Source organism: Cygnus olor, chromosome 11, assembly GCF_009769625.2.
Source record: "Cygnus olor isolate bCygOlo1 chromosome 11, bCygOlo1.pri.v2, whole genome shotgun sequence".
Lineage (NCBI taxonomy): Eukaryota > Metazoa > Chordata > Aves > Anseriformes > Anatidae > Cygnus > Cygnus olor.
In genome coordinates, this window is record NC_049179.1 from 3,434,378 (window position 1) to 3,457,008 (window position 22,631).

A 22,631-nucleotide genomic window follows, 5' to 3' on the forward strand; every position below is an offset into this window, starting at 1 on the left:
GCTGATTACAGGGCTTGAAGTCTCAACTACCATGTAAAGGGGGGATCTACGGATTTCTCTGCTGTAGTCAGCGGTATTTTTGACTGAAACTCAACAATGTCAGCGAAACAAAACAAAAAAACTAAAATAGCAAAACAACACAATTAGGAACCTATCAATCAATCAACTTCAAAGATAAAATTATTCCCTCTCCAGAAAAAAAAAAAGAAAAAAGGAAAAAAAAATCAGTTCCTCAAGTCAAGCACATCTGTTTCAAGACAATTACTTGCTAGCAGCACCAAGCATCCAGTTACATGGTCCCCCTGAATCCATACTGGCAGCTCCTGCAAGCTTGTGATTTCTGAGCTCTTATTATCATCACGTAATTTCAGTTTTCAGACAGATCCTTCCATATGGCCCCTCCTCCTCCTGGCCTGGCCGAGAATCCTACATGTCCATCTGCCATCTCTCATTGACTTGACAAGACATACCAGGAGTCTCTTCCCTTAAGCTCTTCTCTCTGCTACTTGCACTCTTGGCACATTGCTGAGCCCAGGAGCTGTTTTGCTTATTTGAAGGGTGGGTGGGAAACAGATGGGGGAGGGAAGGTCTACAAAGAGACAGGAGTGACAATGGATGCATGATTGCTTATGTTCGTTTGTACAGAGTGCTCCTACACAGTAAATTTGGCAAGGAAAGTCCATTTTCAAATTACATATACTCAAGACAGAATATACAATGGGAGCGCGCTTGAATTAGACCACAAAAAAGATTAACCAACTAAAAGCCAACGAGTATGGTCAGGCTATGCAGCCCAGCTTAATTAGCTTCCTGGGCAAAGAACTGGATAAAATGGAGATAACAGATTACATTGAGACGGAAGGGTCAGAGGAAAGTTACGCACAGTTCCTCAAAAACTGTCTTGCTTACTAAATATTGTATTAAATTGTTTCTGTCAGAAAAAAATGTGGCAAAATCATCTGATTCTGGAGGCATCACTGAAACAAAATGACTGGTGTATTACGCGGAAAAACTGAAAAGACAAGAATAGAAAAAAAGATGGAATTAAATAGCTCGAAATGCAAAATAATGCACAAGAATTAACAAGTGCTGCTGCTGTGAAGTAGGCACTCATCAACTGAATGCAGCAGAAGATAAAATGGATAAGTTCGTCATCCTGTTGTTAATTATGATATATCCATAGCAGCTGATAACAAGGTAGATACAATCTTAGCGTAAAACAGCAGCATTACTTAAGGAGAATTTTTCTGTCACTGTATGTACAGGCAAAATCTCACAGAGAACATCGTACATATTCTACATACCCTGTTCAAGAACGCTGAATTCAACACGAGATGGGTGCAGAAAGAACCACTATGAATAGTAGGAAAGAACCTATTGCATGAAACGAAACAAAGATCTTGGCTTATCCAATCCACCAAAATAACTGATTTCTAAAAAATGGGTTAGAACAAAACCTTAGGAAGAGGCAGGATCTCTTTAAGCTAATGAACAATGCTGGCAAAGAAGTCCTAGAAATCACATAGGATGGAATAGAGATGTCTGAAAACCATCAAAGAAACGGAATTCCGTATCAGATTCTTAGGACTAGTAACAAAGCTAGAAAACAGTTGCTTTAGATGGGAGTTTGATCAGCTTTTAAAAGAAATACATAGTTACTCACTTACAACAGAAGACTTGACAACACAATAGGTCCCATGCAGTTCCTATCAGGGAGTTTTTACACAAAACACCGGTTAAGAGCTATAAAGCAAGATCAGCATGCATCTCACATCTTTAATTTGTTTAATGTCCATTGTAGTCCTGTACCTACTGCCCTCTTCCAGCTTCTGAATATTCTTCTTTAACTTGCTAGTTAACATCTTTAACACTTAGTACACACACAACCTATGCATCAGGTGGTATCAATTGGCCCAGCAGCCAGTAAATCAAGGATTAATGATTTACAGACCAGATAAGAGATGCAAGCTCACTCAAAGACCTCCGAATCTATATTAAGTGTTTTAAGTGAATCTGCAGGGCACCAAGCGTAAATATGAACAACATGACTCTTTTCTTGCATCACTGCAGTAGCAGCAAGAGGACCCAAGTGCTTAGTGAAGGCTCAAAAAATCATTTTGTGGACAAGCAAGGATTTTTTTTTCTGTGTAAGTACTGCCAGACTTAAAATCTTAATTCTCTAAACTCAGCTTAATCTACACCTGGCAGCCTCCAGAAGGGTGTTTACTAATTAAGTAAAGATACCTAAGTAAAACTGACTGACGAGAAAACACTGAAAGGATTTATTTGATGGGAAGCAGCAACTATTTTCTTCAGGCTACATAAGAAATTAGGCAGCTCACCATGAGTCCTAATAATATATTCCAGACTGTATTCCCCTATAACTTCCAAAGGAAGCTGGTAGAAGCACCACGTGCGCTGAAACACAGCTTCTTACAGCACAGCATATTCTGTCAGTGCAAGTGGTACTGCAGTGCCAACAAGAGAGGTGAAATAGCTCTCATTTACCTCCTTTCTGAAATTCAGCTGCAAGCTCTCAACCATCCCAAGTGCTACTGGCTCATATTACGATGCATTTATCTCCCTTTTGAAGGGGGTAAAATAAGTGATATACTCATTCACTTTTACCTAGCTAGAGATGTGAATTTACAATTAAAAAAAGTAAGAAACCAAAAAGAAGCATCATTGTGTTAACTTAGATGAGGGATGCAAGGCTACTGAAATGTGAAGGAGCTGGAAACGCTATCAACGTTTGCCAGTGCTGGATTTGTGTGCACTGTAAGCTTCTTTTTTATCTTCATTGAAAAAAGAAAAACACAAAGGTGATGCAAGAGAGCAGTATTTTTATAAAAAAATATTTTGACCAAAATTTACAGCAGGAATTAAAATGCTGCTATGATGCAGCACTCTTCTGAAGCCTTGTAACTTCAATTTATTATGTGCAGAGTGCACAAGTTTCTTCACTATGAGCTCATGCAACATTTATCTTTGCACACAGAGGAGAGAAATTATAACTTGTAAATAAGAGACAAGTGAGATTTGAGAGGACTTAACGCCCCTAGGTAAAGAAAAATGACTTATCAAAACTAACTCATCTATTTATACACCTGTTCCCCACCTCCCACTCCAAAGCTATTCTTCCTTCGGTGTGCAAGAATAGCTCATAAATACACTCACAGAAACTAAATGTTTTAAATACAGAACAGATGCTTTCAAAAGATAACAGATTCCAAACATTTAATATTTTCCTGAATATTTGCTTTCCACCCTTATTTTGTTAGGCAAAAAAATACAATACACAAATACTTGATGCAGCTACATACAAAAGCCATCCAAATTTCACACTCAACAATCTGTAGATGATTTTTCTGGGCATCTGCAGCTTGGCACAGCATGGAAGCCAAGCAGATTTGTTGCTGAAGCAGGCCATAAATTATTAAATAAGAAATATATTTAAGAATAACGCTTCCATTTCTCTCCCGCACAGCAGCTGCTGCTGTTGCTGTGTCTGCGTGAGCAGCTCCTGCTCGGGGATTGGCTACCCTGGCACGTCTGTGCTATTGGCTATGTTTCCAGGCTGCGTCACTGCTCAACTCAATGGTGAGATTTCAGAAATAGGTGTGTGCGTGTTTATCAACCCCAGGCAAGCTAATGCCATCATGCTGCAGCTTAGTCAGAGCAAAACAACTCTACCAGAGAGAGTTAATTAAAATGAGGTATTCACATAATGCAGCGCTGCAGCAACTACCAAGGGCTGAATCCTGTAGGCATTTGTGAGGTGAAGGCACTCAACTCCCTGCAAATTATTGTAATCATTCAGATTATGGAAATATTCATACTAGGTCATGAATCTGTTATTCATCTTCAGGCATCTGGGTCTTTTTTTTTTTTTTTTTTTAATTTCCTGTGGGGAACATTTTGTAAATGAATCCAAATCCAACTTTTGCCAAACAGCTCGCTCTCGCTTGCTTCTTATCACTCTCATTACATGATAGCTTCAAGACTTGACAAAACAGACTCTCAGTAGCCTTGGTTACTGGTTTCATGCATATTCAGGTATATTGTGCCTCTGTAGCAATCAGGTTTGCTGCAGGAAAGCCCAATACTTATGTATTATTCTGGAGAGAAAGGTACCATTGACTAGATCTTATGTGCCAAATACCTGCCTTTCCAGGAGGAACAATTCAGACCTTCATCCTTGTTAAGACAGTCATTTACATGTGTACATATAAATAATTAGAACAAAAAGCACTGTAAGACAGCAAGTGGCACTTTTTATCTGTGCCACTCTGTCCAAAAAATAAAAACAATATTCATACTGATATTTACTTGCTAAGAAATACTTGCACATTTACTTCAGCATATGGAATGCACCACTTAAACAGCACAGTCCTACCTTCAGCGGCACAACTACTGAACAGAGTTGGCCTCAGTTACATTAGCACACAAGTACAGAAGGCCTTGTTCTTCCAGGTGCACTTGTATATGTATGTCAATGGAGTACTTGTAGAGCCCGTGTCACAGAACTATTTACAACTTCGTAAAGCAGTATGTGGAAAGCACTATCAGAAGCACTCACTTGTATTCATCATAAACCTCCTGTTTGGGAAGGGATGTCTCAGGGTGCTCTTCCAAGGTATTCCGTATCCAAGAGAAGGCATGCATCTGCTGTGCACGGCTGGATGACATGGAGATCTGATCACTATTGAAAGAAGAAACAGTTCTGATGAGGACTTTACTCCATAGTTCCTCCTCAGTTCTCATTTTTGTATTTGCACAGGCAGAAAGATGACAAAGACAACAAAGGCCAGTACCTCAAATGTGCAGCTATTGTTTAAGGCTAAGGAAGTATTATCTCCCTATTTTTTATACAATTTAACAAAGAGACTCCATACTCTGGTTCTTGCCTGATACACAGCCACGCATAGAGTGATGGGTTAGAGTGTGCCTACCTCCTCTCTGATATTTTTTTTTTTTTGCTGACCATTCCTAAGCTTCTGCCTACTCAGTCTGCCAACTGCCCTTTGCAAATACTCAACTTTCTCAGCAAGTGCTCAGAGTGCTTCCTGTAGGCATCCGTCTGCCTATATCAGCCTACTGGGAACAGATGCTAATTTCATGATGTTGTGATCTTCAGGTTGTTTTTCTAGATCTTTCTTTAATCAAACAAATGCTACTAGAAATACTGTTAGTTCTTTCTTTCCCCCAGCATCACATTTATGTTGCTATATTATCATCACTTCCTATGTAAAATGTGAAGGAACGATCAAACTTAGGCTGCAAAAGATATTCTTGGATGAGTCTTGCATTTTAGGAGGTTTACATTTACAAGATATTTGAACAATAAAGTTCAAATATTAAAAACAATCTTCACCAAAAAATAAGTTCTTAATATTTGAAGACAGCTTCTGCTACCAAACATGTCATGTAAATGCATGCTCAGTAAGTGCCACAGGAAGTTGTGTTTTCAGCACTAGCTGCTTACCTGTACCACACACATACCTTTTGTCTCCATTGTTGGGACCCGAAGGCAGCTGAAGGTAGAGGTAGAGTTTCTCTAGGTCTGTAAACTTCTCAACTTCTTGCTAGATAACAAAGGTGTTTTGGTTAAAAAGAAAAGAAGGGGGTAGGGATAGAAAGAGCAAACAGTAAGAGTTGAGCTCAACAGCTAAAATTGTCATCCAACATTGTATTCCAAAATAATATACTTTCAAACAGGAAAATACTTATGTTAAAGAATGTTACTGCGAGTACTCTGGGTCTAGAACTATAATTTTCTATTTGTACACCACTGCACACTAGAAAACACTGGTCCACAAAGCCAGCTCCACAATACCATTACAAAATTCATACACAATAACAGTAGAATCTGGAGAAATGACAATAAGAGAACACTTTTGTAACTGGACACGTAACATGAAAACCTCCATTATATTCTCAGAGCTCATTTGAAGCACCTCTGAGAACAAAGTATCAAAAAACAGCTAGGCTATAACTATGCAGAATGTCAGACCGGATCCTGTAATCCACACCACCACATCAATAGTTGTGTCACAGACTTCAATGTCATCTAAATACATCATGTATTTGCTTCCTTTGGAATCAGAATTATTGTAAAAATACTGAAAATAAGCCATTCAGTTACCATGAATCCCTATGATGCCTGAGTCCTACTCTAGAAGATACCAGCTGAGCATCAGACACAAGAGGGAGTTTTACCTGCTGTACGCAAACAGTGAGTACTACATATGAGCTGGTATGGGGTCATTCCAGATCTCTCATATAGACTCCGACGTACTAAGCCATCAGCTGAGGTAAGGTATTCAAGCCTGCTCAGCAGCAGCAGGAGTAAAGCCATGCAGCAATGAGTACACAGATTCTTTCTGGAAGATGCTGCAGAACCAATATGTGAGGTGCACTACCAGTACAGAGGCTAAGAATACCACAGTCTCTTTTTAGTTCAGGATATAGCTTTTTGATTACAGTTAATTCTATTTTCCTTTACTGCTGTCTTACTGTCAACATAACCTTTTCCAAAGGGAAGAGAATGGGACCAACAGCCAGTGAAACCTGTCTATTTCAACAACAAACAGAAGAGTGGGGAAAATAAATCCTAAACTTCATTTCAAACTGGGGTCCCTACCCATTCCAGTCAAGAAGCATCTCACTTCCACTGGCACAAAGTTAACAAGAGAACTAGCCAGAGGTGAGCTCCCCCTCCTCCCTGCTGCCTTTGCAATAAAATAAGCAAAGCAGTAAGACAGACACTCTCAGAGCTCACAGAAGCATTTCCAACAGCAGCCAGGGAACAGACACTGTATTTGTTGCTTTTATTTGTGTAAGCTTCAGCAAGCCACAACATTAGGTTTTTGTTCCCCCCCCCCACAATAAACTCTTGAAATTTGCTGACACTGATGTCTGTTGATCTATAACAGCTTACACAGCAATGGTGCACAGACCACCGAAGATCCAAAGAGGTATTTCTGAACAGGTGCGTTTTGTAAAATTCTGTTCTTCCTTCCCCGCATACATGATGGCATTTACAATGGTGGTCCTTCCACTATCAATAATGGTTTTATTAAAAAAACATTACTGAGATCATTCTCCAAAGAAACATTTTAGAGAAAATAAAATTTATGAAAAGATAGAAATGAAACAGCTGCAAGAAAATTCACACTTGTTTATTAGACTTTCTTGTTTTCCAAGAGCTTAGAATCAAGAGAATCACAGAACGAGTTGGGAGGGATTTTAAAGACCACCAAAAGACATGGGTCAGGTGAGATCCACTGCAAAACACACAAAAAAGCCCTAATGACTCTGACATCTAAGTGGAAAACAACCTCTTGTCTTCAAATCTAACGTGCTACTTCACAGTGTAAAGGGTGGTTTTATACTTTCATCAGAAAATGCTGAAGCAGTCTCAATGCCCACTGCAGCTGAAGGAACTTCTGCTGTCTCCCAGCTAAAGGAAAGGGCTGCACGCGAAGGCCCTGCCCAAGCTGCAGAGGCACTGCTATGCAGGTCCCCTCTGACAACCATTCATTCAAACAAAACCTGATTTATGTGTAGAGAAGAAATCTGACTGGGATTATGTTAGAATCTTTTTCAGAAGTTGCCAGTGAACCAACAACTCTCATCAGCGGAACTGCATCCCTAGAGCTAAGGCAGCTGAGGATTACGGCTCTCATGTCTTCAACAAAGGAAGCCGGACAGTAGCATTTTCCCTCTGCTTTCACTTAAAACCCACTCTTCTCCACAGGCTGCACTCTCTGCACAACTCCTCTAGCTTGCAGTGATGGCTATGCAGAGCTCCTGGGGAGGCAGGCCCTTCTATGAAACGGGAGAGAAAACACGCAGCCAGGATGCAGAGGAAGTTCATGGAGGTAATCCTACATGGGTGATAATTAGATAAAGCTAAGCTTATTAAATGAGACTGAATCTGTTTAGACAAAAACATCTCAAAGCTGAAGAAGTTGCACCAAAGGCATTGAATGTGACACTGCTAATAGATTCAGGGAACAATGTTTTGCTTAAAAAATTCTGAACATTATATTTTGCTTAGGCTGTTTTCTCTCAATGTTTCTAAAACTCTCAAAGCTTTGTTTACAGCCTCGTTAAGTACAATTTCTTATTGAACCTTAGCCCTTATCTACCAGCTCTCAGTGGTAAGGCTCCAGTGATTTCAGTAGTCTGTTACTGTGACTGCTCCAAGTATCAAAACTTTCTAATTCTTAATGCAATCAGAAAAGCGTTTGGGAAAGCAGAGAAACATTTCAGCTGGCCTACTGACAACAGATCTCTCTGACCAAGTAAAAAAAAAAAAAAAAGTTAACACATTCTGAATTTCACTTTGTCTTAAGTTGGATATACATGAAAATGAATAAAAAGAAAGGACAACACAAAACATACTACCAATTTTCTTCTTATTTCCCACTAAGAAAATAGGTCAATATCATGTTTGGCAGAAATCTAAATGTGGAACAGAGTGGAAAAGAGTCAGAGCATCAAAAGGAAAACTGCAATGCTGGCAACATCTTGGACAAATTCCCCTTTGTGTAGCCACTTAAAGTTTATGCTACAGTAGTTTTAATATCCATACAGAATATAAAATGTCTGGGGAATCTTTTCTCACTACTTAAAAGGATCTAAGTACATTTTTTTGCTTGAAGTTAACAGACCTTGATTAACTGGTTCTATCAAATCAGCTGAAGAATGTTTAATTCTCCAAAGGTTATTTATAAACCATACTTCTTGAAGCTGCATTAGAAAGATGCATAAGAGCGCTAAACTGGTTGTATGACTGAGGTGTAAAGCCATCACAAAGCACCACTCTGCTATTCTGGGTCTTCACACATTATATTTATCTCCTGTAATTGGAACCACATCAAATGAAGGAAGATACTGTGAAGATGGGAGCAAGGAGTGTTCATACTTATTTTTTTTACAATTTGGCTTCAATTTAACCAAAAAAAATACATCAACTATTCAAAGTATTTTAGTGATTTTACACGAAAAAACAGGACAAAGAACTAGAAACCTCTAGTCACAGACAAGGAAAGCCTTATGGTAATATATAAAGAAGTAGAAGTCTCTGGCATTTTTCTTCATTTTGGTAGTCACCAAAGACAGACAGTTCACCAAAGAAATTAACAAAATATGTAGCAAATATATTAAACCAGAAATCCATTTGTGCATACAAACAATATCGATCTGGTCCAAATGATTCTGTCCTTTTATTGACTAAGAACAATACAGAACAAGAACCTCTTAGGAACACAAGCAAATTTCTTTTTAATTCTAACAGGCATTTTGTTTGAGCAAATAAGCAGCTGTAAAATAATAGCAACTTTTTTTTTTTTAATCAGAAATAGTTTTTGACATCCGGTTCCATACTGACACTAGCTAGACACGAAATTTTTCATGGCACAAAGAGACGAAGATCACTTCAACACAGAACGTAGCTAAGGAATTCATCTGTAATACAGGAAACATGAGACTCATGGTCCTGCTTGGAGAAGCTAGATTTCAGCTTGAGCCTCCAGATTCACATAATATCACTTGAAGTTTCCTGACTTTGACAGATTGAATCTTTCTATCTGTTTTTCTCCAACTGCTGATCCACTGACAGGTCACAAATGTTACTCGAATTTCATCTTATTGTTGCCAGAATGGATTACCATGGAAAACTCCAAGGAATGTTTTTGTTTTGTTTTTTTTGTTTTTAAAGTAAACATTTAGTCATGCCCAACTTAAAATGAGATAGAGGAAAAATACACTAAGCAACAATTACCAGAATTACAGTTTATTGAATGCTGAAGAACAGCATTTAACTTTGACTTATTTTATATTTCTACAATGAAGGTAGAATTACAGGTTACTTCTGTCCTAAGGTTCTGGTGAAAATGAGTTGAAGGCCAGGGGCACTGCTGCAAGTATTTTGCAATATTACTATTTTAGAGAGCATGGACTGATCTTAATATTTTTCTCCACATTTTGAGTATTTATATATAACTATATTCTAATCTAAGTAAAAAAGGCTATGCCAATGGCAACGTAACTTGCAATACTGGCAGACTGGTTCTAAAACCTGTCATATTTCAAAAGAACAAACATCTATTATTTAACAACCAGACTAAGAATAGCAGAGTAGTCAAGCAATCATCTCCCCACTATGCGAAGAGAGAAACAAGAAGCAAAGGTTAAATAATTTGCTCAAGGTCAGATGGTTTGTTGGAAAAATGATCCAGAAAGAAGACAGCTAAATTGAAACAGAACCTATTAGTCTAAAGAGATGCTAATAAACGTATTTTGTAGGCTTTAGATGAACAGAAGCAGAAACATACTTCAGGTGCTAAATGTTCCAAACAAGCCCTAAAAATACATGGCAGCTTAGTACTGACAGAGTGTCCAAGTACAGCTGCCAAATCTACCCAGAGCTGCTGCCTGTAGGGCCAAAAAGCGACAAACTACCACCTTGAGTGCAGCAGGACTGAGGCAGGTGGCTTCAACAGCAGGTCGCACACACTGCTGCTGCCCACACTGCCCACTGCTCCAGCCATTGGCAGCTTTGGTTTTCACAGCCGTCGATCCAGCCATCTTTCACCAGCACTCATCTCTTTTCAGAGGACTAAGGAAAGCAGCCTTAGCCTTCTTGCTAAGCAACTACATGGAGCATACAATTCTTTACATCAGGTTCAAGAGTTCAGTTAGTATGTGGCAAGAAATATAACAAGCAAAGTCATAGGAGACTTCCAGACATGTTTACTACAGTTAAAAAGATGTTATAATGAATTTTTAATGGCTGTTTACACCACAATTCTTGCTAATTACCCTTTTTCTTTGGATTGCACAGCATACAATATTCTTATGATCTTCCAGAAACTGACAGTATGTCAGATGTAAATGGTGCAATGTAACAAGTAAAAGACAGATAACTTTCGTCTCTTGTATAAATAAAACTTACAGTCCTAGTGCCCCTACACTAGCTGTTTTCCACAGTCCTCTGATGCTAGTTACCCTCCGCAGCAGAGACAATTACCATAACTTTTGTTTCTTCTCCCTTTTTCTTCCTATCCTGTGTTAGGCAGCCTATGTTCTAAAGAGCATCTGTGTGCTGCTCTGCACATTGCGGCTGTGACTGGGGCTACCAAACACAAATGACAACAAGCATAGTCTGATCTTTGTTATTTATTTATGTATTTATTTTTTACAGTTAACTAGCAAACTGATAAAGTTTAAATGCTTTAAGCTATTATCAGTATCTCTCAACATAACTGAATGGTGGTCACAGATCTCCTCTTTACAGTAAAAGACGCAAGGGATGAGCATTGGCCCTTTATACCTCATGAAACTGATTCAGAGGCCCTGAGATGGTTGCTATCTGAACCAAATCTAAGGAAGCGCACTTGAAGGAAGCGTTCTGACCTGCCCATAACCTTGGGCTCAGACTCTGCAGCAAGCAGCTGGGTACTGATCAGGTCCAAACACCCCAATCACAGACCATTTGGACCAACCCATACACATTCCAACAGTGAGGAAACGTCCTCATATGTCTTCTACAGGCCAAAACTGGATAGGTCCGCAAGGAAGCTCCAAACAATTAATTTTGAGTTGTAGGGTCACGGCCTTTTAGCTTAACATACTTTTACATTCTGTCTTGCAGCTTACAGCTTTCCAAAAGCATGTAAAATGCAGAAACTGTTTTGACATGATTCAGCTTCATTTTTGTTTCTTGAAACTATTCTGGTCTTAGATTTTTTTTTCAAACTACCTGAACAGCATTTGATCTACCTTTGCTGCCCTACAGTCACCTTTCCACTGTTGATAGGACTCCTCTGAACTCATCAGCAGGACAGACAAGAAAGCAACTGGAACAGAAAAACAGGCCATCAGGAAATCGCTGCTCTGTCCCAAGCCAAGCTATAGAGATTGCTTTGCGGGCAAGAGCACTGTTCGGAAAAACACCTGGTGGATGATCACAATCGACTCATGCAGATGAATGGTAACATTGGCTCACACCAACTGTGAATCTCTACTTCAGTATCCTAGATTCATGAATCTGCAGAATTTAATGCAAGACTAGTCCTACTGTAAATTCCGTTTTCTTAAAACAGGTTTCCAAGAAGCAGGTGACAAGTTAACTGCTACTTGTTTATTCATTCTCTGATGCTACTTAAGAACTCCTACCACATTTCTATTTCACTGCAGAAAAAGCTGGTGTTAAGAATTTTACAGGTGCAGTTTGCCCTCTTGCAAATGAAGACTCACGTACAAAAGATCTTATATTCACCTGCTTTGTATCCGCAGACACCACTAAGGAATAAATAGGACAAAAATAACATTATGCATCATGTTTAGTTGGATGCATCCAGGAATTCTTTTAAGCATAGGTAAAACTGGGTCCAAAGTCTGTTTGCAAAACAACAATAAAGCTTACTTGAAATCTCTCACCATGACAAATTAAGGTAACATTTAAAGTAAACAGAATTCAGTGCCATCTAAATTAGCCTTTGACAACACGACTTCAAGGAATATTCTTATTTAGCTCAGCCATATAGTGGAACAGATTCTATTTGATAATGTCCAGATGGTTGTCTATGTCATGTTTTTATCTTACCCGCTGGTACTTCTGGATGAAATGCCAAAGGTAGGAAGTCAGAATAAGCAGTCCCTTCCAGTCTTAAGACTTATGAACTCAGACTCTGATTTAAAGAAACTTGAAACCTATTGCTCACTATTAAACACAAACAAATCCTCTCAGCTTGTCCTAGATATTTGCTTCCCAGAAATCATCTCTACTCACTGGCTAGGATTCTGTTATTTTATTGCACAAAGAAATGCGATCTTGATGTATTTCAAGGGCTTTCCTTTCTTCAATAAATGAAGCATCTGTTTTACGTACAGCTGAACTAACAGGACCTGTAGCATTGCTCACTTCTGGGAAGGTAGTCAAGATAGTGCACAACTTCAGAGGTTGGCAAGATTTAAAATAAACAAATAATCTGACAATTATGACATGAGCAAGACTTTCATGGACCAGGGCATTAGTCTGACAGGCTTTGTGCAAACATGCAGTTCAATCTAGTTCCTTCCTTAAAATGTGGCACTGGCCATGAATTAACTATTTCAAGGAAACAACAAGAGCAATAATCATTGTCATTAGCAACCTAAAGAGCAACGGAACCTGAAGGCACAATTAGCTTCTTGCAGATTCTGATCTGTGCAATCCATAATACCTCATTTAATAAAAACATGTTTACAAAAGCAGTAAGGCATCTTTCTAAGTCATATCTATACTGATAGCCTCTACAAAGGGAAATGACTTGCTGTTGCTAGAAAGAGGGCAATACTTCCCTGGAAAATGAGTACCAAATCTACATCATGCATTTTGGGGGGGGGGTGCAACGTGAACTACTTTTGAGCAGATTTAGAGGTAGTACCTTAAAGTATTGCCAAGGAATGACTTGATAATAACTCTCGGTCTCCAGAGCTGTCTATTTTGGTCTTACAGTTCTATCAAATATTAAAAAGCATTCTGGAGTTGTACTTACCAAAATGCAGTCCACTTTAGATTGTACAGTTTTGCTAGACGTGAGGGAAGAAAGAGAGAATAGAAATCTTGAATTAATCTAAACAGTAATGACAAAAATATTACATATTAGAAGTGCTACCACTATACTATAGGCTTAATCTCCTGCTACAAAATACAATGACAGCCTATGGAAGTATACTTAATCTGCAACATTTTTGGTAGAAAGTCACTGCAAACAAAGCTTTTTGTTAGATTTTTTGCTGTTTTACCCTTTTATATAAGAAGTGTATTTAAAATGAAATATCATTCCAACTGGGAACTATTATCCCAAGCTGCAAAGCAGCCACGATGGATCTCACTACTGTTATTGTAAACTCTTCCACAATTCATATGCATTTTATTTGTTCATCTGTAAACACAATTAACACGCCCCCCCCCCCCCCCCACCCCCCCCCCCCCCCCCCCATCTTTTCCCCACACTTCACTAAATCCCACCACTTCAAAGCATTTATTTCTAGTTTTCCAAAGAGCTACTACAAAGCAGACAATTGGTATCCCACTGACAACTTACTTAGAAGTTTCCCACTTTAAGTCTCACTACCTCCTAGTTGGCTTATTAAGAAGAGACTGGGTGGGGACTGAAATAAAATTTGCCATAAACGACCTCAGGATATGTGCCAAGGTATGGTATGGAACTTATTATACTTCATATAAACACACCCATAATCAGCTTTTGTGTTTCTTGAAGAGTACTGTATGCTACGTGCTTGGTTAGACTGCATATCAGTTGAAGGCATTTAATCATTGCTCTGAACAGGAGAATGAGCTTTAACATGCGAAAATAAATAGTCTTTACTGTTGAACACTTACTGAACAAGCACTAAACAACCAGTGTGAGTTTAGGAAACACTTCACTGCTAGTAGAATAGAACATAATTCAACGCCCTGTTACCAGAACTAAACATATAATTTCTGGTTATTTTACTTTTGTACAGGTGCTACCACATACAAAAGAAAGGCCAAGTAAGGTATCCGATGGACATACTAAAAATCGCAACTAAAACAAGCCAAATAAACAACTCTAGTGTCTGGTGAAAATAAGAGCTAGAGCTACCGATTCGGCACCTATGTTACATCCAATGTTCAAAGAGGCAGGAGCCTGGTTGTCCTGTTTGTTACAGCATCGCATTTTGAAACCAGAAGGTCTAAAATATGTCCTGCAGGAGCTGCTATTACTGATCCCCTCCGCCCCCCTTCTCGTACAAGAACCAGATATGGCAATAATGGCAATACAACAAAAAGCATCAACAGGCAAAAATGGATAGCAAGTCCACTGATGTAGATACAACGGTAGGTGTCCACTGCTGCTGACTTGGTGTTAGGACAATCAGCTGGGAAGACACTTGGAAATGCTAAGGCAGGAGTGAAGCTGAGCTGCTGGGGATTTGTGCAAACAGAAAACTAAAGCCAGTAAAATGGAAGTCTTTCCTTGCCTAGATGAAGGGGCTCCCATCTACTGTAACAATTGAAGAAAGGCATCCAAATGTCATCTCACTCTTCATAAACCACCATCTTACTAGAAAGTCAAAGGACACCAAGCGTGGAAACCTGCTGCTGCTAAGAGGTATCACTGCATCCGACTCAAAGCTGAGCAACGCAATACTGAAACATCGGGCTGCTCCCACAGCACAGCTCTCACCCTGGACTCCACCTTGCCCCACTGCCTCCTGCCCCTAGCAGGGTTTCACAATGCTTGTTCTGCTACAGACCCACAGCCTCTTTCATAAAGCAGCAGACAACATGCGCCCACTTTTGTACCAAAGCCTTTCCATGGCTTCACATGATAGATTAATGCAGAAAAGCAACACAGAGGATAAGGGGACGCAGGGGATAGGCAGACCAAACTTAGTCCAAACACAGCCTTTTCTCTACAGACTTGCTCACTATGTTTTGTGCTAGGTTTTTCAGAAGGATGTGCTTCTGCCAGCACAGTTGACAGCCCTGGCAGATTCTGCCAAACTGCCCATAAACATGCCCATTTGCATTAATATTTTCTTCTTGCAAAAAGAAAGAGGCAAACCGCCAGGAGGCAGCTGGGCAGGAGATCCCTGGAGTTGTCCTTTTATCTCCAAAGACCAGTCTGAGTCAGTAAATGTAAATTCTCAAATTCAGTTCAGACTCTTCCAGTTGTGACCCCTGCTCCCATAGCACTGATCAACAGTGTCTAGAAGCAACAGCAAAAGAGCAATAATTGGACCAGTGAGTACAGTTTCTCTGTTTCCTTTTTGTCAACTGGTGGCACAAAAAGGATAGTCGAGTTCATGTCCTCTAATCTGCACACAGATGTTGTGACATTTTACAAGGCAAAGGTTCCACAGCTCAAGCAGGAGTAAGCATGATGTCTATTTTAACAGCAATTTTTTCACCTCCTGCTGTGTGCTCCTTGGTATTCTAGAAGGACATTATTATAATTTGTTACTGGTAAACTGAGGCTTCTTTTACCCTAACCATATCCCACATTAACATAGCCTGACTTCATAAAGCCTGTGCCTAATGAGAAACACTTCTTATTTACCTTTCAGTGGAGTTGATCCACGTCAAAGTACAGCAACAACAACCCTCTGAAGAACCAGCCCTTTGGCTGGGAATGTGCTGGGACAGCGATCTTTGCATGGTCCTGAGCACTGCACAGAAAAGCTCCTTCTGGTGAAATTGTAAGATGAAGCATCTCCATTATATCAGGAGATTAAAGGACAAGTGACAGATGTGGTGAAGTAACAGTCACCCCAGTTAAAATGTATTTGCCAATGTTATTTATTATTTATTATATCTTCCTTTGCTAGCTTACAAGACAGATGTGTTTTGAAAGCTATTTTCAAATTTTAAATAAATAAGCCTGATTCTGTCTCTGCCAAATGCATCTATTACCTAATAACTATTTTAATTACAGTAACTGCACCAGTCGGGCTCAGTTTTACAGGCACAAAAATTTAATTTGGTCAACTGTCTTGGGAGACTTCTGGCAAAAATTAATTTGGTAGGTCTCCTACCAGCGATCACAAAAGCAAGGATACCTCAGACCCTGTACCCAGACCTACTTCTAACACTTGGAGGCTATTACCCATGCACTTCGCTACATGTCCAGTAACAGCTGCAGAAGAGCACCCAAAGTGACAGATGTTCTCGCTAATGAAAATAACCATTTGAATCTATTAGTGACTTAAGTCCATCTGAAAACTAAAATTAGAAGTCATACTGCTAGCATTGCTCCTCATGGACAGCTGCTCCACACAGCACCTGGGCGCTTGCTGCAAGTTCCATGGCAGTAACTGCCTGGAGCATGCAGCACAGTTATGGTATCCATTCTTCTGCAGCTCTTTATGCTGAAAGTCTCCCTCAAGTCCAACTAGTTCACTTACCCGATCTACACCTTAATGCAGGCTGCTCCACACAGTTTAATCCAGGAAAAGCAGTACCTTCTCTGATTGAGGGGATAGCTGCCCCTTAGGAGTGATAACAAAGGCGCTTGTTTTTGACGGCTGCCTTGAGTTACCAGCTTGCATGAGGTACTGATCCTCCACAAGAACCTGGGAGCATAAAGCTATAACCTTTGCAAAAAAGACTAAGTGACCCTACCACAATCAATGATGAAATATTTACTCAGCGGACGCTGCAAAGCAGGCTGTCTGACAGTTCAGATACACCCAACTACTCAAGAAAGATGTGTTTCAGTCCCACTGCCTAAAGAAATGCTTCTCAAAAACATCAGCTCTGCCCAAAACACCACCAGTCTGAAACAGTTCCCCTCTGAAGAACTACCCTTAGCCATCAGGTGGAACACTCAAAAACAAGAGCCCAGCTTCTTTTAATGAGTTAAAGAGCATGGAAAAGGGGGATTATTTAGCCTGTGCTTTACAGAAGCATAACAGCAGCTCCCTGCAAAGACTCTGTCTTTCACAGAGCCCCCCAGTCCTATGTCTTCCCCAGAAATACATGGGCAGCTTTCATGCTGCAGACCAAAGCCTTACTGGAAAGCCTCTCAGCAGTTTTCACAGACTCAGTTCCTAACTCAGTCTTTAGGCCCAATATCTTTGACAGGTTCCTGAACACTTACTGTTGAATGCTGCAGCAATTTAAGCTTCTAAACGCTGCAGTCCTGCTGACAAACTCCTGAACGTTGCTCTAAGCAACACCTTGGGTTCAGGGATATGTAGCTGAAGCACTCTGAGCAGTATGGGAATATCTTATTACAAGATACGGCAGAACTCAGTTGCTCTGAGCACATTTAGTATTTCCTTAATGCTGCAAAGAATAGAGGCCATATAATCACAAGGGATATGAGAAGCCTTATGCCTGTGAGATCAGAAAGAGGAAGGCAGTTGGGAGGGGTAAAACAAAGCCCTCAAACATGCTAGCTGCTGCTCAGTTAACTCTATAAACCTTCTCAAAGTCAGCACAATCACTGGAACAAACACTTACCAGCTTTTCAACAGTAAATTATTCGTTTAGTATCAAAGCTAGCAGCACAGTGAATGCTGGAGGAACATGTATGCATGCACTGCAAATGCCGCATGAGCGCCCAGCCGCTACAGCGCAGCTCCTGTTCTGGGAGCCACTGTGCAGAGAAGAACACCTGCAAAGGGGCTCTCGGTCCTGTGCCTGGCAGGAGTGGGACAGCAGCACCTCCACAACACTGCCATTCACCCCAGCAAAGGACATCCCAGCCTCAAAAGCCACACAGGACGTGGCTCCCATCATTCAGGCACTAGCAGCAGACTTAATCCTCCAATGGAGGAAGTTGTACACAACTGCAACAGAAGTCCAGCTTGACAAAATTCAGGAGACAAGTGGAGCCACGATTTACAGTGCAAAATCCTGTAATGGTTTGACTAAGGTGCCTCAGGAAGCCTGGAGCCCCTTCTTCATTATGGCTTTAATTCCAGCAGTGAGATTGAAACAAATCTCTGTATGCTCTTCAGCACAATTCTGCACACATTTGCATAAACTGGAACACCCTCCTGAGAACAGGCTCCAGAGCTCTGCTTCACGTGCCTGGTGCATTTTGGACAGCCCAGGAAAAATATTATTTCTGCCTAACCCTAATGCAGGTTATGAAAAGGAACAACTTTCCATCAGCGCTCATAGCTATGCCATATGTTATGAAGACAGGATACAACTCCTGACCAGACAGGAAGGATGTCCCACTGCAGAGCTTCCAGATCACACACACTGAGTTACATTATTACCTGACACACCTTATGCAGTAAGTAAAGTTGCCACTAGAAACAAAAACCCCAGTGTGCAGTTACCTCTCATCACTGTTAATTAGTTACCATCAGAGATGATAAAGCAGTTACCAGTTCAGACAAATAATGCCAAGAGGGAGGTTTATAAAGCTCTAAAATAAGCTTCGTTTGGAGAAGTGGGGGGATGACGACAAGCTTTTTTTCTTGAGAGCTCAGCACAAAACCAGCAACAATGTGGTGCAGCTCCAGCGAGGGGCACGAATTGAGGCTGCTCAGCAGCCACAATGACATCTCCCAGAAACTCACTTGTAGCCCACGTGTATGGTGACATGCTGCTAACCCAATATTTTTAGGCAGATATCCAAAAATAAGCCTTCTGTGTGAAAGTGGAAGGTACCTAGGTAAGAAAGCTGGCTGCCAAGGAAGAATTATTTTGGTCACATGGCCCCTTACAAATTATCCAGCTATGCAAAGTCTCAATTTCTCACTGCACCAATCATTCCCTCATACAATCTTCACCGGCTGTCTGCCAAACTACTTAACAATAGGGTCTGCAGGTAGTCTTGTTCCTTCAATGGAGGAACAGCACGAAGTGAGCAGCAATCCCTCCCTCCCCGCACAGCAGGCTTGCTGTCTCCCAGGCACAGGAGGTAGTTCAGTGTTGGTAGCAACCGGCAGTCCTTCTTCCTGTTCAGTTTCCTGCTGCCTCTTTTCCTCTTCCAAAAACCTAGTTAGTTCCCAAGGACACGTTAGACTCCATTACTAAATACGAACAGTGCCAATTCAGGGCAAGTCATTTTTCTGAAAGCCATGTCAAAATAGAAGGGATAATTATTAAACTGAACCCACACCCTTTCCAAAAGATTCAGATCTCTCTTCCAGTACGTTGGTGACTTTAGACAACATTTAAAAGAAGTCTATTTATTTTGAATGCTGTGAGGAAGTACTCAGTAACAGGACTACCAACCATATTACAGCAAGTGGTACTATCAGAAAGGTACTATCATCACATACTGCCTGCCTGCAGGATTCGGCCCTTAATTCTTAGTCTTACTGAATTAATGCTTCTCTTAGAGTAACAGCTCTAAAAATATCTTTATAGAACCTTCCATTCAGAAGCACAAAGAAATGTTAAACTGGAGCCAAGGATCATCTAAGGAGAAAATTATGAAAACAGCCGCCTATGTCTGTTGCTACTCAATTAACATCTTAACATATGTCATATTACGTTGTCTGGCTTGGCTCATATTGATAAAGAAGTAAAATGGTTGTAAAAGCATTTCAACTAAATATTTAGAAAGCAGAGCTGCAGAAGGTTGAAATCTGTTTCAGTTACTGCACTGATGACTACACTGCTTAGCTAATGGAGGCAGAGCTTTCGCAAGCATAGGCCAGTACAGAACAGCTCTTGTGAAAGGAAAGCACACCCAAGCAGGGCATTTCCACAAGTCAACCTTGGCATCACAATTACTGAATCCCCTCCCATCCTCACCTCTCACAGCGTGACATAGAAGAGCCAAAAAGCAGGGCTTCTGATGCCACCTAGGGGCTCTCTCTCTGCCTGCACTTTCTCTCCTGCAGATAATCCAACTTGATGTCTTAAAGGCAAAATAGAAAATATTACAGGCTATATTGTGGACCTGTAAAATCCTGCAACTCTCAGTGACTTAGGTGATAGTGTGTCATGGGATGGCTGAATCCACCACAAAAACCGAGCTTTTCCAAGTGTCTACTTAAAAAAGCAACCGAGGGACCAAAGCCATGGGAAAAACAGACTATGGCAGTATAAAGATGAAGTCACACCCTACGTGTTCACCTGTAGAGGCCATTTCAAGTAGCATCATCCAGTTAAACTGCAAGCTGTTTCTCAACTGACCAGTGCATTTTCCTTTCTGTGTCAGTGCCTTTATGTCAGATCATGCAAATTGTACAGCCAGAGCCAAGCTGGATTTCACTGAGTCAGATCTGTTTGCTGATCCAACAGAAAATTTATCATCTCATTAATGCAGACGAGCTTCCCGCTGAATCAATTAACTGAACCAGCTCATCCCACAACCCCATGATCCAATGGAAGGCAGAAATCGCAGAGCTGCAGGTTCCATCATTTCAGTGATAGCTCACAACTAGATCATTTGCAGCGTAACATTTTAATACCCTCCTAGTGATGCCACAGTGAACTACCACAGGAGACAGTGATTAGTTCTGACACTATTTCAAACACTTAAAAACCACCAACAACAAAAAAACAGCAACTGAGCAGTGAGATTCAGATGACAAGTTTTGAAGACAGGGACTTAACTCTTCTGCCTGTATTTGAAGACTACTTTAAAACAGGGAATAAAATCTTTATCAGACAAGTGACGAGTCCTTCCAGACACAGAGTTCGACTTACTTGCAGAAAAGACACAATTATCCAATTTGTATTCTCTCCCAGGTTCTCTCAACAACTTTTTGGAAAGATTTTCTTAAATAAGGATGTTAATCTTGAAGTGAATTGTAGAAATTTACCTTCCGTGCAATAGCAGTTTTCTGTCAAATCCAGTTGTACCTTGTCCTCTGCCCCGCACTTCACCTTCAAGCTAGCACAGCTGACTTCTCAAATGCCATCTTACACTGTCGTATCATGAAATTGTCACAAATTAAGACAGATTTGGACTTCAACAGACCCAGATCTGTAAACAAGAGAACTGCCAGTAACAGCAAACTTACCTCAATCTATTCGTTTAAACTACTTGAACCTAGCACAAACACAAGCAAATACAACCAAAGCATTTAATACAAGAAAAATTAAATCTTCCAGTACTCAAAAGCAAATATATCCTCATTTCAGAAAGAAGGTTACAGGGACTGTAATTCTGTCTTGGAAGCATATGAAGTATTGTTATTTCCCTAAAGCATAAAAATAGCCAGAGTTCTGTCCGCTGGAAATGTACCAAAGTATCTAACTAAGGCCTCAAAAAAGTAAATACAGAAAGCTGCCACCAATTAGTAAATATTGGCTCTCCAGCTTGAAGGCAGACTCCTTTAATCCAAGCCAAAACATCTTCTTTGCAATATAAGGAAGCAAGAAAAACACCAAACTGATAAAACAGTGGGACAAGCCAAGCTGCAACCAACTGATCTTCCATGTAACTTAATCTACGTCCTTCCACTTGCAGAAGAAAAAACCCAAGGTCGGTTTTAAATTAGACACAAAAAGGGGCAACACTGGACCACACAGCTGGAAAAAAATACTAGATCAGCATGCCACTACATTTTAAGTTACTGCAGGTTAAAATTAGTCAAACACATGACTTCAACACTTGTTACTAAAATAAATGCAAGAAAAATATTGCATATAGGATAAAAAATATTTAATCCCTTCTAATTCCTGAGACTACGATGATTTTATACATTATTAAATAATGCCAACTATACAAACAGCTGAACAAAGAAGGAAGATAAGGCTACTAATGAAATACCCGTCTCCAATGTAGCCTGTTATAATGAACTGCCAAGTAAGAACTGCTGAGAAATAATTAGTTGGCAGACATCAGAATACCTGGGTCTGAAAATTAAATATATAAACATCTCTTTTAGCTTTCTGAAGAAATCTAGCTCTATGCAAATGCTGAAGACTCATTTCCACAATTCTTAAAATAACTGGGAAAAGCCTGCCACAGCCACAGCATGCCAGGTGCTCTATTCCAGCAACACAACAGTCACTTAAGTTCCTGTTTTGTATTTCTCTTTTAAATTACTTAAATACGCTTTTTGGCTACAAATTACTTGAATAAACTCTTAGAAGAAACAAGAAAAGGGTTTTATACATTTCTCATCTCTGTTTTTTTCAGCACTGATCTAAATTAAAATCA

General features: G+C 40.1%; 1 protein-coding gene across 1 annotated transcript in view; it reads right to left on the reverse strand.

Annotated features, from left to right (window-relative positions):
• The window catches only part of RFX7 (regulatory factor X7), a 55,201-nt gene that overhangs the window by 17,188 nt on the left and 15,382 nt on the right, over nt 1–22,631 (reverse strand). The window contains exons 2-4 of the mRNA XM_040569666.1: nt 13,551–13,584; nt 5,503–5,585; nt 4,580–4,702 (exon numbers count right to left, since the gene is read on the reverse strand). Of these exons, the coding sequence (XP_040425600.1) occupies nt 4,580–4,702; nt 5,503–5,585; nt 13,551–13,584 (240 nt within the window). The remainder of the gene's footprint in view (nt 1–4,579; nt 4,703–5,502; nt 5,586–13,550; nt 13,585–22,631) is intronic.